The sequence below is a fragment of the Rhinolophus ferrumequinum genome, chromosome 24 (genome assembly GCF_004115265.2).
Source record: "Rhinolophus ferrumequinum isolate MPI-CBG mRhiFer1 chromosome 24, mRhiFer1_v1.p, whole genome shotgun sequence".
In the NCBI taxonomy this organism is placed as follows: domain Eukaryota; kingdom Metazoa; phylum Chordata; class Mammalia; order Chiroptera; family Rhinolophidae; genus Rhinolophus; species Rhinolophus ferrumequinum.
In genome coordinates this window covers 14,915,528-14,932,642 of record NC_046307.1, presented here as the reverse complement: position 1 = coordinate 14,932,642, position 17,115 = coordinate 14,915,528, and the positions used below count along the sequence as shown (strand labels likewise).

The window sequence follows — 17,115 nt, the reverse complement described above, 5'->3', positions numbered from 1 at the left end:
TTGCATCTGAGAAGTGCTTTTGCAGCATTCCATAAATTTTGGTGTGTTGTATTTCCATTTTCATTTGTCTCAAGGTATATTTTCATTTCTCTTTAATTTTGATTTCTCTCTTGATTTCTTCTTTGACCCATCAGTTTGACCTACTTCTTGGACGCTGGTTCTTTAATAGCATGTTATTTAATCTTCACATATTTGTGTATTTTAGTTTTCCTTGTGTCATTAACTTCTAGTTTCATACCACTATTGTTGGAAAAGATGCTTGCTATGATTTCAGTCTTCTTTAGTCTAATTTAGTAAGACTTGTTTTGTGGCCTAACATGATCTGTTTTGGAAAATGTTCCATTGTGCACTTGAGACAAATGTTTATTCTGTTGCTTTTGGAAAGTCCATTTAGTCTCGTGTTGTTTAAGGCTGATGTTTTCCTATTGATTTTCTGTTTGTATGATCTATCCATCGATGTAAGTGGAATATTAAATTCTCCTACCATTATTGTGTTGCTATTTATTTCTCCCTTAGATCTGTTACTATTTGCCTTATATATTTAGGTACTCCTATGTTGGGTGTATAAATATTTACAAATGCTGTGTCCTTTTGTTGGATGGCCCCTTCATCATTATTATGTAATGACCTCCTTTGTCTCTTATTAGCGTCTTTATCTTAAAGTCTATTTTGTCTGATACAAGTATAACTTCTCCAGCTTTCTATTGGTTTCTATTTGCATGGAATCTCTTTTTCATACTTTCACTTTGAACCCGTGTCTGTCATTACATCTAAAGGGAGCCTCTTGTAGACAGGATTTAGATGGGTTGTGGTTTTTTTAGTTTTTCTTTTATTCATTCAGCCACTCTTTGTCTTTTGATGGGAGAATTTAGTCTGTTTACACTTAAAGTAATTATTGATAGTTATATGCTTATTACCATTTTGTTAATTGTTTTCTGGCAGTTTTTTATGGTTCCTCTCTGTTCCTCCTTCTCTTGCTCTCCTTTTGTGGTTTAATGACTTTGTTTAGTGGTATGCTTATATTCCTTTATCTTTTGTGTATTTACTGTAGGTTTTTGCTTTGTGGTTTCCATGAGACTTATGTATAGAAACTTATATCTGTAATAGTCTATTGAAGTTGGTAATAACTTATGTTTGATTCCATTGTAAAGCTCAACGTTGTTGCTCCCCCCATGTTTTATGTTTTTGATTTCACATTTTACATCTTTTTATCTTGTGTATTCCTTAACTAATTATTGTAACCGTAGTTATTTTTACTGCTTTTCATTTCCAGAATTTTGTTCTTTTGTTATCAGTAATTCTTGATTTGTATCTGCCCAGTTTTATGCATAATTCAAAAAAAATGAATGTTATTCTTTTCTTAGTCACATCGAGTCTCAAATATACTTGTTAATCTGTTATTTCCATTTTGTTGGAAATAGTCATTTCCTGATATTTTTTTCTTTCAGGTACAGTTTACATAGAGTAAACTTGGCTCTTTTTAGTTGTAAGTTCTGTACACTTTGACAAATATATACTGTTGTGTAATTACCACCACAGTCAGGTTATAGAATATTTACATCTCCTTGAAACATTCTCTCATGTCCAATTGTAGAAAGTCTTCTTTACCCCCACCTTCTGACAACTATTCATCTGATTTTTTTTGTCCTTGTGATTTTGCCCTTTTTTGAATGTTATGTAAATAGGATCATATTGTATGTAACCTTTTGTGTCTGTCTTCTTTGACTTAACATGATGCTTTTGCGATTTCTCCATGTCGTTTGGTGTATCAGTAATTAGTTTTTTAATTGCCCAATAGCATTCCATTGTATAGTTCCACAATTTGTTTATTAGTTGATGGATATTGAATTGTTTCCAGTTTTGGGCATTATGAATATAACAACCATAAACATTTGTGTACAGTTTTTTGCAGACATATGTTTTCATTTCTTTTGGGTAGAAACCTAGAAATGGGATTGCTGGGTTGAATGGTGAGTGATTGCTTAAATTTATAAGAAACTGCCCAACTCTTCCAAAGTGCCTGTACCATTTTGCATGCCAGTCAGCTCTATATGAGAGTTGCAGTTGCTTTACATCTTCCTCAACATTTGGTATTGCTTTTATTTGGTGTTAGGTATAGCCAATCTAAAAGTGTATAAAGGTATCTCCTCATGGGTTTAATTTGCATTTCCCTTAATAACTAGTGATGTTGAGCATTAGTTTTTTTGTCATTCTTATCTCTTTGATGAAGTGCATTTAAATCATTTGGCTTTTTTAAAATTAAAATTCACATAACATAAAATTAAAATTTTCAGTCATTTTGAATTAAAGTGGACAATTCAGTAGATTTTAGAATGTTCATAAGATCGTGCAATTATCAGCACTATCTAATTCCAGAACATATGTATCACCACAAAAAGAATCCCTAAACCCTTTACCAGTTATTCCATAATCTCCCCTTCTCCTGGCCATATAGGCATTCTGTCTGTACAGATTTGCCTGTTTTGGACATTTCATGTAATTGGAATCATACAATGGGATTATGTCCTCTTAGCATTATGTTTTAAAGGTTAATCCATGTTGTAGCGTGTGTCATTACTTCATTCCTTTTTATGCTGTATAGTATTTCATTGTATGGATATGCCACATTTTATTTATCCATTCATCATGTGATGGAATTGTTTCCACTTTTTCGCTATCAGGAATAATCTGCTTTGAACATTTATGTACAAGTTTTTGTGCATATATATGTGTGTTCATTTCACTTGGCTGTATTCCTGGGAGTAGAATTGCTGGGTCATATGTTAACTATATTTACCATTTCTGTGAGCTGCCAGAATGTTTTCCACAGCAGATGCACCACCAGCAATGTGTGAGATTTCCAATTATTCCATATCCTCTTCAACACTTGTTACTATCTTTTTTATTTGTATTATTATTTCATTATTAAAGAATCTGCTTCTATGACTGTCTTGAATCTCAGACTGGCTTAACAGTGATGAGTTCTGGAGGTAAACATACCTCACTCTAGACTTTCTGGGTTATAACCTCAACTGAAAACTGGGTTTCTGCCTCAACTGAAAACCCACTCATGAGGCCTCAATCCCTACCCTCCTTTTCTTGGAACATGCCAAAGCCAATTATGTAGGAAGCTTTTTCAGAGGAGATGATGACTTCGTTTTTCCAGAAGACAAGCTCCCTACTTTGCAGTATGAGGCAGATGGCAACACCAAACTACGGACAGGTTGGGACTGCCCGGCCCTCTATTATCTGGCTTTTTGATTATTGCCATCCTAGTGGAAATGATTGTGCTTTTACTTTGAACCTCTCTCTGTTTTTTTTATTGAAAGTGGATTTCTTGATGATTACAAATAGTTGGGTCATGCCAATTAATCCATTCTGAGAATCTTTGCCTTTTTATTGGGCTGTTTAGATCATTTACATTTCAAGTAATTATTGCTGTGATTGGATTTAAGTCTACCAACTTCTTACTTCTTATTTTCTATTTGTCTCATTTGTTCTTTACTCATTTTCCCTTCTTTTTCTGCCTTTTTAAAAAAATTTTATTGGGGAATATTGGGGAACAGTGTGTTTTTCCAGGACCCATCAGCTCCAAGTCAAGCCATTGTTTTCACTCTAGTTATGGAGGGCGCATCTCACTGGCCCATGTGGGAATTGAACCGGCAATGTTGGTATTATGAGCACTGCACTCTAACCAACTGAGCCAACCGGCTGCCCCTTGATGGAGTATTTTTTATGATCCTATTTTACCTTCATTTTTGGGTTATTAGTCCCCAGTATTTTTTTTTTTTTTAATTTAGTGATTGTCCTTTTTTTAACTAAGGTATGTTTTTATCTCATCTCAGTCTACCTTTAAATAATACCATACCACTTCATCTTATATTACATGTGAAATCCCTTCCACCATTCCTTTTTTTATTGTTATACATTTTACATAAGTTACGAAGCCCACAATATATTATTATTTTGCGTTAGATTGGGAGTTGGCAAGCTTGTTTTGTAATGGGTCAGATAGTAAATATTTTTAGCTTCATAACCAGTAAAATGACTTTTCTGGCCATATCTCTGTCATAAATCTCTCAACTCTGCCATTGTTACGGGAAGCAGCTGGATAAATTATGTGAACATTTAAATGAGCATGGCTGGATTAGGCTGCAAGCCATAGTTTGCCAATTCCTGCTTTAGACAGTCAGCTATCTTTTAAAATGATTAATAATAAGAAAAAATGTCTATTTTATTCATCTTAGTTTATACTGTTTCCATACTTTTCTTTGTTTCCATATGTGATCATACTTGTTTTGTTGGAAGAACTGCCTTTATTTAACATTTCTTATGGTGTTTATTTGGCAGAATAAACTCAGCTTTTGTTTGTTTGAATTTACTCTTCATTTTTGAAAGATATTTTCACTGTGTATGTAATGCTGGTTAATAGCTTTTTTCTTTCAGTACTTTGAAAATGTCATTCCATTGTCTTCTGCCTTGCATAGTTTGTGACAAGAAGTTTGCTGTAACTGTTCCCTTTGTTTCCCTAAATGTAATGTGTCATTTCTGTGGCTGCCTTCAAGATTTTCTCTTTATCTTTGGTTTTCAGTAGTTTAATTATGCTATGTCTAGGGTTTTTTTTGTTTGTTTTTTTAAAATTTGTTTTAGAAAATTCTTGTACATTATCTTTTCAAATGTTTCTTCTGTTCCATTCTCTCTTCTTTTGGACCTTTAATTGCTCATATGTTAGACTGCTCAATATTGTCTCAGGTCTTGCATGTTGTACCCTGTTTTTTTTGTTTTGTTTATTTTGTTTTTTTTACATCTTTTTTCCTCTCTGTGTTTTAGTTTAATTTTATTAAACTGTCTTCAAGTTTACTTGAACTTTGCCACTCAGGCCTAATTAGGAACGTTGTAATTTAAACTCCGTGCTTGAGATTTTCTGGCCCATATATTAGATTAAATTTGGATCACGACCCATGAGAAGGCCAGCTTATGGTTACACATTCTTAGGGGACATTTTTGTCTTTTCATTTTGCTCACTACCAAGGTATATATACATAGACAAGTTTCTTCTATTTTACTCTGTTGAGAGGCAAGTTTATTTATTCCTCACTCTTGACTGAATGTAGAACCCTTTGGGAACCTGGCTTTCATCAAGGGTTTGCCTAACAGCATTCTTACTTTGGATGGCCCCAGGTTTTACCTCCTGTTTTATATTCTATTTCTGTGCCAGTGTGGATGCTCTAGGTCCTTAGAATTCAGCAGACACTCTTCAGTTTTTTGTTTTCTTCCAGAATTCCTGATTTCACTACATTTTGGACCTTTGTGAAATCTTTCATCTGTGGTTACTCAAGAGAATGTTTAAAAAAGATATTTTTTTTTTGCTTTGTTTTTAATCAGAAAGTGTTTAGGATATCTACTCTGCATTATGCCAGTCACAGAAATCTCTACTTATTCAGCATTCCACACTATGGATGTACCATAATATTTTAATTGCTTGTTTACTATGGGATTTAGGTTTCTCCCCTCTCTCTTCCTCCTTCCTTTCCCCTTCCCTCCCTCCTTTGCTTCTTGCTAAAGTTACGAAATAAAAATTTTTTTTGCATGTGTATCTTTGTGCACACATGCAAGTAATTTCCATCACCAGTGGAATGAGGCAAAGAAGCAAGATAGGCTCATTTTTATTCAGCCTTTTCTGTGCCATTGAATTTGTGGATACCCTAAATGCCATTAGAATATGTTTTCAGACATCCTCTAAAAATTTCCCACCCAAACAAAATGTATTATCATGAGCATATTATTGTCTCTGAATAGTGTATGTCCAGGTGACCATACTTTGGAAGGGAACGCTGAAGACATCATTGCCACCAATCCTGGATTGTGTTTTGGGCACCTGAACCTACTGGAAGTCATGTACCAATTCGGAACACAGCCTCTGATGGTTCTCAAATAAACAAAACCAAAGGCCATCACAAAATTGTTTTTCAGATAGCACACTTATAAATAAATGAGGAAATGAAACAACAGGCTACAAGCCCTTGAGAGTTGACAGTGCAGGGCCACATGGCATTGATTTCCAATGTAGAGGCCTTTTACAAAGCAGTGACTCTAGTCTAGATTATGTAATCCTGAGTATTGTAAGCACATTCTGTGTGTATCATTTATCATATAAAAATAATTTCCTGGTTTATTTTTCCTTTGTGGCACATTCTGAACTCCAGAATCCTTTACTATTTGGCTTTCTAAACTATCAGGCAGATCTCTGTGAGATTCTCTGCTTTGAGAAACTGTATACATAACTATTTATTTATATGATTCATAATTACATTGTCATGATATATCCTTTACCTTCAAAATAGCCTATGATAATTCAGTGCCTTTTTAATAACAGATATGGTGTTTTCTAAAGACTTTTCCCAGAAATCCAAATGTTTCTCAAAGCCTTTTCTGATTTCCATACCATGTATCTTTGGCATTTTTAAAGTTGATGACTAAACCAAATTTCCCATAACTTTTTTGTTTGAATTTTGACTGTGTAAACTACTTTTTGAGGTAGACATTTGAGTTTACTCAATACTCATCCTTGTTTAAAACTTTCATGGCTCAGATGTCCTTAGGCATATAGTAGGTTGGCCAGCTTTGGTGACATCTCTGGCCTTTGAAATTGGCACAGTCTAATATAGCTACTACCTCAGGGGTGTGTGGCCATGGAAAAACATGTTTTTGTTGTTGAGTGTTCTTGCTTTCTAGTAATTTTATTTTCTGCTCAAGGGATTTAGTATCTGTTCAGATACTTTATTTTTAAAGGCCACCTAAGTAGAGGCCACTTGACCTCTAATCTTAGCTTTGAAAATTTCCCAGACTAATAAAGATAATGTCTGATGACCTATTATTTGAGAATACTACTCACTGGTCAGCAATCAGTGCTATTTAAAAAATGTATAATTTCCTCTGAAAAAGGTTTCATAGCTAAAAGACTTTCTTAGTAAAATTGTGCATGTAATGACATAATGTGGTGATTCTTGGACCTAGATTTATAATACTTTTTACAAGGTGACACTGAGACTTAGTTTAGTTCAAAACAACCTTTCTCCTCAAGTGCTATACTAAATACAGATGCTCCTCAACTTAAGATGAGGTTATGTCTGAATAATCCCATTGTAAGTTGAAAACATCATTAAGTTGAAAATGCATTTAATACACCTAATTTACTGGACGTCATAGTTTAGCCTAGCCTACTTTTAACATGCTCAAGCACTTATATTAGCCTACAGTTGGGCAAAATCATCTAACAGCCTATTTTGTAATAAAATGTTGAATGTCTCATGTAGTTTATTATGTGGATTGCTTTTGTGCCATTGTAAAGTTAAAAAATAGTAAGTCAAACCATTGTAAGTATGTAATTAGTTCTGAGAAAAATAGTCTGTAAACCACCAGAATCTTAGAAATAACACCTGTCTCTTGGACTAATAATATTTGGACACAAAAGGTTACATAGTAATCCTTGTCTTGCCTGAATGTAGGCTGTCTTTGCAGTAAATATATGAGTAAGATTTTTACAAAGGATCAAATTACTACTGAAGACTAGGATCATCAGTTAAATTATCTGGACTGTCCACATCAGGACACAGGCTTAATAATTAATTAGTGGAGTGAAAGAGAAGTTCACTGTACGGTATTAACATATATGCCACGGTGTATTCATGAAGAAGAGGGGGAGATAGCAGCTTTCTCCCAGGTCTCTGGGCAAAGCTAGAGTTGCCCATTTTGGTCTGTTTTTACTTGTGGTGTATCTATAATAACAGACTCACTTAGACAGTGTTGTTTTTGTGAGGTTGGTAGAGGGAGTTGCTTATTGCTACCTTGATATGTTTTCTCCTTTGGCTTTTTGTTAAGAGATGGTGTTTAGTTCTTTGTTAGAAAATCTGAAGTTATGTTACAAAGGGAAGAAACAGTTCACTTAATTAATTGTAATGTTTAATTGAAATCTATTATAGTCTAGTTGGACAATCCTGAAAGGGATTTGAGGAATTGAGGTTTTCTCTTGGTTCCAGTGGAAGGGAAATATTTCAGTTCACTTACTTGAGGCTATAAAATAGTTTGTTCTTCCTTTCCCCACAGCAAGAATTATGAACATAAAGTCACAAACAGATTCAGTGTTAATTTTTAAAGCTTCCCCATATTTCCACCCTCATCAGTTGTAAATAATATGCCTGACTGTAAAATGGAAAAAGTTGGAATTTTCCACTTGTGCCTTTTGAGCTTTTCAGAGGTATTATACACCCTGGAAATAATAATAAAAGATACTAGGCTTTATACAGCGCTTTTTGTGTTAGGAACTCATATAAACACTAATGCATTGATCCTAACACAGTACTTGATTGTGACTTTAAAAGGTCATGAGTTACTGCTGTTACAAAAAAATAAAAATAAAAGCAGATTGGAGGGGGAGCTCTAATTTACAAATATTGTTTAAAAAATATCCATCTAAAAGTTGGTATAGATAACTGGAAAAATAAAAATTGTGGAGGATTTTTATCGTTTAACTTTTCTCTTAGCTTATAATAAATTTTTATTCCTTTATTTTTATTCTTTTATCTGTGAATTTACTTGAAGCCTGATTCCCTTCTTAGACGAGAAGGCAGAATGTACTTTTAAGTTTTTATTCGTTTTCAGCCAAGAATGCTTAAACCTGTGATTTCCTGAGTTTGTCACATTAACATAATAATGCATTTTATTAGTTCTGAATTGGGAGATTAGTCTTCTAGCTTTCTTAGTTTAATATTTGTGGTATATAGCTATTAATTTTGAAGAATATAGTGGCCATGTGGCTTAATCTTCAATTTTCTTGTGTTTTGTAGGTTTATTCTTCAGTCCAAGGAGGTAATTCACAACCAGCTGTTAGAGAAACAGAAAATAGCTGAAGAAAAAATTAAAGAATTGGAAGTAAGTTTTAAGTGAATATTGACAGTAAGTAGTCAACTTTTAGGAAAAAAATAATGATGTCACCGTATTATATTAAATTAAAATGTATGCCTGCCAAGGTCATGTCACATAACTTTCATTTTTTCTTAATGGGTTAGAGCTATGAAGCAGTCATATTCCTGGCAGTGTATAGGACGAAAAAAACAGTCTGTTGAAACTGTACGGAATTTTGAAGAAGATAGCATGCTGGTAACCTGAATGTATTTTCTCCATTGCCTTTGAATGAACATCTCTGTTCTTTAAAAAACAAAAATAAAAATGCAACATATATTTAAACAAATATTCTGATGGAAGGGCCTGAGCATGGGTAATGATAATAGTAGTTAAAGCTCTTGATACATCTTTTTTTTACATATTGTAATTTCTTTAACATAGATTGGGTTCTAGACACGGACTGAGTAGTAAGCCATAACTATTATTAAATAACTGCCTAAAGGATGGTGTCGCAGTGAGAAAAATGTTTTTTTGTGTTTTTTTTTTGAGGTAGGGAAAAAGATAGGTAAGAGTAACTTAGTAAAACCGGGCAAAATTGGAGTTTCTTATTAAAATGTCCGTATACATTAAGACCTTTGATGAGATATTTTTCTTGGGCTTTGGTGAAAGCTGCATCCTGTATATAGTAAAAGTTGGATTGAACAAAAAATTGGTTATTATTTCTTTGGGACCAAGATTTCCTGAGATGGGGGTGGATGCAGTGACTTCATAGGTCACTTTATCTAATTAGTGTGAGTACTGTTTGAGGCAGTGGTTCAGAATCTGACTCAGCCCTCTGCTGAATTGGTGAGACACCCCCTGTATCCTCCTGGGGATTTCCTCAGGGGCACTGACTTGGCATCGCCTGGTGAGCATGTAGTGTCTTAGATTACTTAGGCTTATTTTTGTTTGACTGCTGATGATTTAAACACACTTGATAAGAGATTTAAACAAACTTAATAATAGTTTAGAAAGACGTATTGTAAAAACAAAACAAATAAGCAAACAAACAACAGTTGAGAAGAAAATTGTTATCCTGCAGTAATCAGGTTATTGTGTCCGATTTTATCATTTTTGTCAGTGCAGCTGTTATAGATTGAATTGTATATCCTCTTTTGTTTTCAAACAAAAGAATCTTAACTTCAATCAAAACTGTTTCATGGAGATAACAAAAAATGTGTTTTTGCAATTGTGAGTAAATATATCTAAAAATTGTCCTGATGAATAAGTAGCAAGATGCAAAGTAATGTGTATATAATTTTCTTATAACCTCTGTGTTATGTAAATTGTAATAAGTTTGTGTTAACTTTTATAATTAAAAAATTATCCAGGTAAAATTGCCACAGATGATGATTTTAGCAAATTAATCAGTTCTGGTGAGTTTTAGGAAATTTATTTTCCAAAAGTTTCCTTTCATGGAGTCTCTCAAATACTGGTAAAGTATCCTGTTTGTTACCTGGCAGATAATAGAAGTAGATTAGCTGGCTTGTTAGTACCTGTTTGAAATGTTAATTATAGCTACAAAAAGCTAGCGGAGTTAAACTCTAGCCTCTACCCTATGAAGTTATTTTGTCTTTTTTCTTTTGAATCTTTCATTTCACTGTTATTTATATTATGAAAGCAATATAAGTGCACTATAAAAAAAACAGTTATGCAAAAAAATAAAACAGATTAAATGAAAATACAACTTTCTCCTCTTGCACACCCTCAAATGTCACCTCTACAGTTTGGTGTGTATTGTTCCAAACTTTATTTCATAACACATTCATACACATATAGACACACTTTTGTTTAATAAAGAGGAATTATTCTGTATTTCCTGTTTCTCATCATTTGATACTTTATCTTTCCACTGTAGTAATATGTATCTAGTTTATATTCAATTTCTTGTTTTCCAATTTCTCTTCCATTGTAGGTTCCTTATTACCTCAACATTCGATTATTGCATGATCCCTATCTTTACATTAAGTATACTCTCTAATACTGTCCTAACCTGTATTTTTAATAGTATCTGACTTCCATGAAGTAATCCTGTATTTTGCCATTGCCATACCTGTATAGCTTTGTTACTTTTACCTGAAATGTGTGCACACACCCACATGTGCACTCATGCACACATACACTTTGTTAATTGTAGTGTGCAGATTTTCTGCATTTTGTACTGATTTTGTTCTGCTTATTTAGTTAATTATTGGTATTTAGAGACTAGTATCTTTGTACTGTAAGTGCTCATTATTACATAGTTAAGATGATATGTTTCATTTTGCTTTATATGTTTAGGAATTTCTCGACTCTTAAAAATAACATTCCATTGACTTCTGGCTTCCATTGTTGCTGTTGAGAAGTCATCTATCAGTCTGTTGTTCCTTTGTTTTTTTTCTCTCTGGCTTCTTTTGATATTCTCTCTCTCTCTTTTTTTTTCATGCATTGTAGTTTCTCTGGGATATGTTTAGGTGTGAATTTAGTCTTTTTATTTTTTTCTTAATTTCACTTGGGTTAAGTTGGGTTTCCTGAATGTGAGGATTGGTGTCTTTCATTAATTCTGGAAAATTCTTATTATCTCTGAATATTACTTCTTCCCTCTTTTCTCTATTCAATGATATTTCCTTCAGGAATTTTTTCTCACCTTTAAACCAGCTGCCCCATCATTCTGAGTAGCTTCTTAACTGGTTTTTCTATCTCTAGCTTTATCCCTTCCAATCCTTTTAACATATTTAGGTTAGAATGACTTTTCTAAAATGTTAAATTTGATTATATTACTCCTCTGTGTAAAACCCATCACTGTTCTTATCGTTAATTTCAAATGGGCTACATACCTTTAAGGTTCTTTAGGAAACGAGTCCTGTTTGTTTCTCCCATTTCCCTAGTTTCCTCTGCCTTCTCTTACACTGTATGTTCCAGTCATGCAGAAATACTCTGTTTTTAGAACTTGCTGTGCTTTCTTTGTTTCTATTAGGTCTTTGCAAAAGTAGTTCCTTCTGCCTGGGAACTTCCTCCTCATGCCCTTACCAGCTCCATTTATTAATCCTTAAGATCTTAGTTTAGGGCTACTTCTCCTGAGAAGCTTTTTCTGATTCCTCAATCTTAAATTAGGTGCTTTTTCCTTGTTCTCCCTAATATTTTATTAGTTTCATAGCATAATGTGGGAATTTGGGCATATGAGCGAGTACCAGTTGAAGTGATTACAAATATGGTTTCCTGTGAACTTGGGAAGCTTGATACAGAGTCAGAGCTCTAAATAGTTTTTCCCAAAGCCTCCCAGTGTTGCTCCTTTCAAATATATGGTCTTCTTTTGGGCTCTATTATTTCTTGCCAGTGTAACCTGTTTCATATTAATCCTATTTAATTATCATCAGCATTGTTAATTTCTGCCTCATACCTTACAATTAAGTTGGGGAGGCACAATTTATCCATAACTCTGCAGGCAAAGGCCAGGCTGTTTCTATTTAGCATGTTTTCATCTCTAAAGGAGTAAGATTGTTTTTGGTCTGGGTCCATAGGTCCAGTTTCTGATCAAAGCAGTTAACTTGGCCTATGGTGTTTATGCCTCCTCTCCCCTCTACTAAGAGTCTACAGAAATTACACTATGCATAAACTTTTCCATGACCTACGTGCTGGTCTGATTTCAGGTTCTCTAATCTGAGAGCCCATTTCCATTAGTATTTCCTAGTCTCCCTGTCTTCTTACTGTTTCTTTATATTTGCCCTCTCCAGATTTTTTCCCATAGTCTTTATTTACGAGTGCAAAGCTTACCTAGAATTTGTTTAACTTTTGATAACTGTTATGCTGTGCCTACATTGTCAGCTAACCTGGTGGCCTCACCTACTGGCCCTTTCCTCTCATGTAGCAAAGATGGGGATACTATAACCTTGCCCTCATGTCTCCTTGAGAAAGAGTTATTCACTTACTAGAAAGGTAAAGGACAAATGCTGTCTTAACCTTGGGAAGATAGTCTTTCTTTTTAGAACTCCATGTTTATATTTTAATACCCGTATGTTGGGTTATTCTTCAGACTATAATCACTTTATGGGGGTTGTTTAGGAAATAATTTCACAACAGACTCACAATGTGATAATGTTACATAGATTTTTATGTTTATAAAGATGATAGATCAGGTTCTGGGAGGAATATCACCTTTTCATCCTAATGGTAATTAGTAGACCAATGATGCTGATTCTGTTCAAGAGAAAATATAAAATAGTGGCTTTAGTATGATAGAGTAACCATGTTATTCATGTCACTGAGGGAATGCTCTATTTTTAAAGAATGTTGATAACTTTTTAAAGACAATGGCTAAGTATATAATACGTAATACAGAATATGTTGTTATTATAAAAGTACAAAAGCATAATTTTTTTAAATGGCATGAATGTAATTGGGATTTGGAATTATGACTATGCGTCTCATCTGTCTTTGTAAAAGTAATCTTTTTGAAATGTACAGCACTGCTACAAAGAGAAAGTAGAGGTCTTTTTATTTTATTTTATTTTTTATTTTTTTTAGAAAATTCAGTTTTACTTAAAGTTGAGTTAAAACCTTGTTGATCGATTGAGGAGATATATAGAGTGAAAATACATCCTATATTTTTGCTCACATTTTGGGGGATGAGAGGGAAATAATTGTGGACTTCTTTTATAGTCAGGAAGCCTTAGATTCAGCATTCAGATAAGCTAGAGCTCAACTCCTGACGCTTTGCCTTATGAATCTCAACTATTTGGAATCCTTGAGATAAGTGTAAGCTTTCAGTGATGTATTTGAACACATTTGGACCACAATACTCTATGTTCTCTCCCTTGTGCCAGGTGGGGGACCAAACAGTTCCTGCTTCAGGCTCAACTGCCTTCAGTTTCAAGTCCCCATTGTATTTTAGGCACTTGCATGTACTGCGTGACCACCTTCCTTCCCCTCTATCTCTGACATAGTTACTACCCCTTTCACCACCCTGGTTAGCTCAGCAATAACAGAATAAAACTATGAATAAAGAAACCCAGGCTATTCTGGCCTGCATAATGCAACTTCTGACGCAGAATATTACACACACAGGGTTGTGAAATAGCTCTCCAGCCCATGCTACAAGTAAAATCTAAGAAACTGTGTAAAAATCCTGACTCTTCCTCAAAAATGACAATTTTGGTCAGACGGTGGTTCCTGAAACAAGTAGGAATAGGGGCACGAGAACTGGATAGGAGGTGCCTGTGACACTGCAGTTGGCTGAGTTCTGAGACTGATGAGAAAATGTTTTGGAGAAGTTCTCATGATTGAGGAGATTTTACTCTGCCTATTGAGGATCATTTTTTCCATAGCATGGGTGTTGACTGGTAGGCACTTGGATGGATGTCCAGTTTTTACTTCATTTTTGAGCTGGTACCATTGTGCACATGATGGGAGCCCCTCCTTGGAGGTAATGTTAAGTGGACACTACTCAATGATAGGCACTGATTCTTGTCTGTGTTTTCAGCGAAGAGAGAAGGGCAGGTGAGAGCAGAGCCAGTGATAGAATGTTTTTTATACATTAAACAAGAATTACACCCAATGGTTCATCTGCTTGCATAGCTCAAAATTTAGAATCCATTAAAAAATTAGTAATTTATTTATTTTGTAGTGAAACATAGCATTTACAGAAATATAGAAATATATATTAAAATACATATAGCTTAGTCAATACTTATAAAGCAAACACCTGCAACAGTCTTCGCAGGCCAAGAAATAAAAAGCTGGCAGGACACCAGAGCCCCTTTTCCCTCCTCCCTTCCTTCTCCTCCCCCACCACCCCGCAACCAGGTAACTACTTCCTGAGCCTTTGTGATAATTATTTCCTTATCTTAAAATATAGTTTTACTACCTATGTATGTATCCCCAAAACAGTATAATTTAATTTTGCCTGTTTTTGAACTTTACCTGAACAAAATCACTGTATTTTTTGCTTTGCTTCTTTTGTTCAGCATTGTTTTTTGAATTTCCTCGAGATAGTGATTTGTTCATTTGCATTGAGTATAGTATTCCACCATGCAGACGTACCACGATTTATCTTTCCAGATGGTCCATTTTTACCCTTAACAGGTCAGGACGTTTTCATAAAGTGTTTGCACAGTATAACCACTTAGTCTCTTTCTCAGGGAGGGAAGTAGTTTTCAGAGACATCCTCCCACCCCAACCCAGAAAAGTTTGAGTTCTGGAGAGAAGTATAAAATGTGTCTGCTCTAAAAATTAGCGTGATTTCCCACCTTCAGTAGTAGCAAAATAGTGAGGTATTTCTGAGTGTCTATTTTTTTAAAATTAAAAACAAACAAACAATTGCAAGTTATTTAAATTAATCTCTTTTCTGTTGTTTTAACTTGGGAGTCTTGGGTGGAGTTTCTCTTATTGTCCCATACATTGGGATTTCAGATATGAATACTTACCTCTTTATAGAGTTCATTTGCATTCTCAACATTTATAAAAATGGATGTTTGTTTTAAAATAGTTTTTAGTTATTTAAGACTTAAGTCTAAAAGAGCCTGACGGTTGGAAACTATAGAGTTTATAATGAACTATATATATTTTCTATGTCCTGGTATCTTAGGGCTTAATGTAGCTGTGTAATCCTTCTCTGTGGCTTTCAGGGGAGAATAGGCACGAGTCTGAAAAAGCCCATATATTGCTCTTTTTCAGGTTGAGTGTTCGTTATTGGTTGTATTATCAATATTATCAATGCCTTGGTCAGTGTATATGTGTTATTTAAGCAACTACAAGTTGCTTGTGATCCAAGTGCTAATATTTGCCCAAATGTAAACTATCTATGGTATATTTCATTTCCTCAACAGAAATATTTCAGGTCTGGTAAGAACTTAGATGTAAACAGTTCAAATACATTTGCCCTATTAACTAGAGCGCCTTTCTTATTTATCTGTAAAATATATATTAACAGATACTTTACATACATACTCTTTTGATCTGTTCACTGATGTGCATCTTATTTTATGATTAAGATAAAAGAAAGGTTTTCATTCCAGTTAGCCCAGAGTTCAGCTTTTTGCATCTCGTTTCAGTTATTCTTTTCTTCCAGGATACATTCCCGGAGTCCCTTGATTTCCCTCCTTGGAATACTTGTCTGTACCCATACCAGACTATCCACACACCACATACATAAACTTTGAGTGCTTTAGAGGGTTGTCGACTGCAACCTTCACTACTGTTTGCTTTATATGGTCTATACTTTTCTCGGTGTCTAACTGTAACTACTTGTCCATAGCTCCTCCCTCCCATGCCTGAGTTCCTCCATCATGTCTAGAGAATGATTTCTTTTCATGAGTTAGACTTTGAATTTTCTTTCATATTATTGCATGCTTCCCTGCTCTTGTAACTATATAATAAGGTGAAGTTAATCAGTACACTTTTCTTTACCCCAGATTTTCACTCTGATCAGTAAATCCCAGGTCTTTAACCTGCAGTAATAGATACTGGCTAGAAGTGAGTTGCTCGGTACTCAGTGTGGACAAGGCCACACCTGTATTAATGAGCCTGTGCATGTCAGCTCACAAGAGCAAGAGTCAGACTGATGTTAGAACCGTAAATAGAGATCTCCAAGTCTGCTCGATTTACAGCAAAGCGTTCATTACCCTAAATTCCTAATTTAAATACCTTCTGCTGAGTTAGGAGTTCTGAATTCTAGCCCATGCTCTACTCTAAGCCTCAGGGTCCTCACTAAGCCTCAGTGTCACTGCATTATTTGGGATTAGGATATCTAGGGTCACTTCTGTTAAGTTTATCATTGTAACCTTGGTCTTTTCCTGAATTGCCACTTTAGGAGCAAAAATGCCTCCTTCAAATGAAGAGAGGCAAAGTAAAACAAAGCAGTATAAAAACCGGTTTTCTTACATGTCCAGATCATTACGTTCACTTAAAAAGTTCTTTGGAATCCTGTTTTTGAAGCTAAAATAAAACTAGTCTGCCTACAGCTTTGCCAGCTAAAATGTAATACAAGGTGGCAGCATCTCCTTTGATGCCTTTGTAGTAGTTCCTTAAATTACTGATGTGCACGTGATGGCTTAAAGGTAGTTCATATTAGGTATCACCTGTTTTAGAGATAATCTTGTATAGAGCTGTGTATTAGCTTATTAACTCCACATACATAACATAACATACTCAGGAAGACGGCATTTTATTCATTGGTAGTGCTTTATCTTATACTCT

At 34.6% G+C, this 17,115-nt stretch overlaps 1 protein-coding gene across 1 annotated transcript in view; it reads left to right on the top strand.

Moving 5' to 3' along the window:
- The window catches only part of PFDN1 (prefoldin subunit 1), a 54,771-nt gene that overhangs the window by 16,306 nt on the left and 21,350 nt on the right, over positions 1 to 17,115 (top strand). The window contains exon 3 of the mRNA XM_033095695.1: positions 8,847 to 8,931. Within this exon, the coding sequence (XP_032951586.1) occupies positions 8,847 to 8,931 (85 nt within the window). The remainder of the gene's footprint in view (positions 1 to 8,846; positions 8,932 to 17,115) is intronic.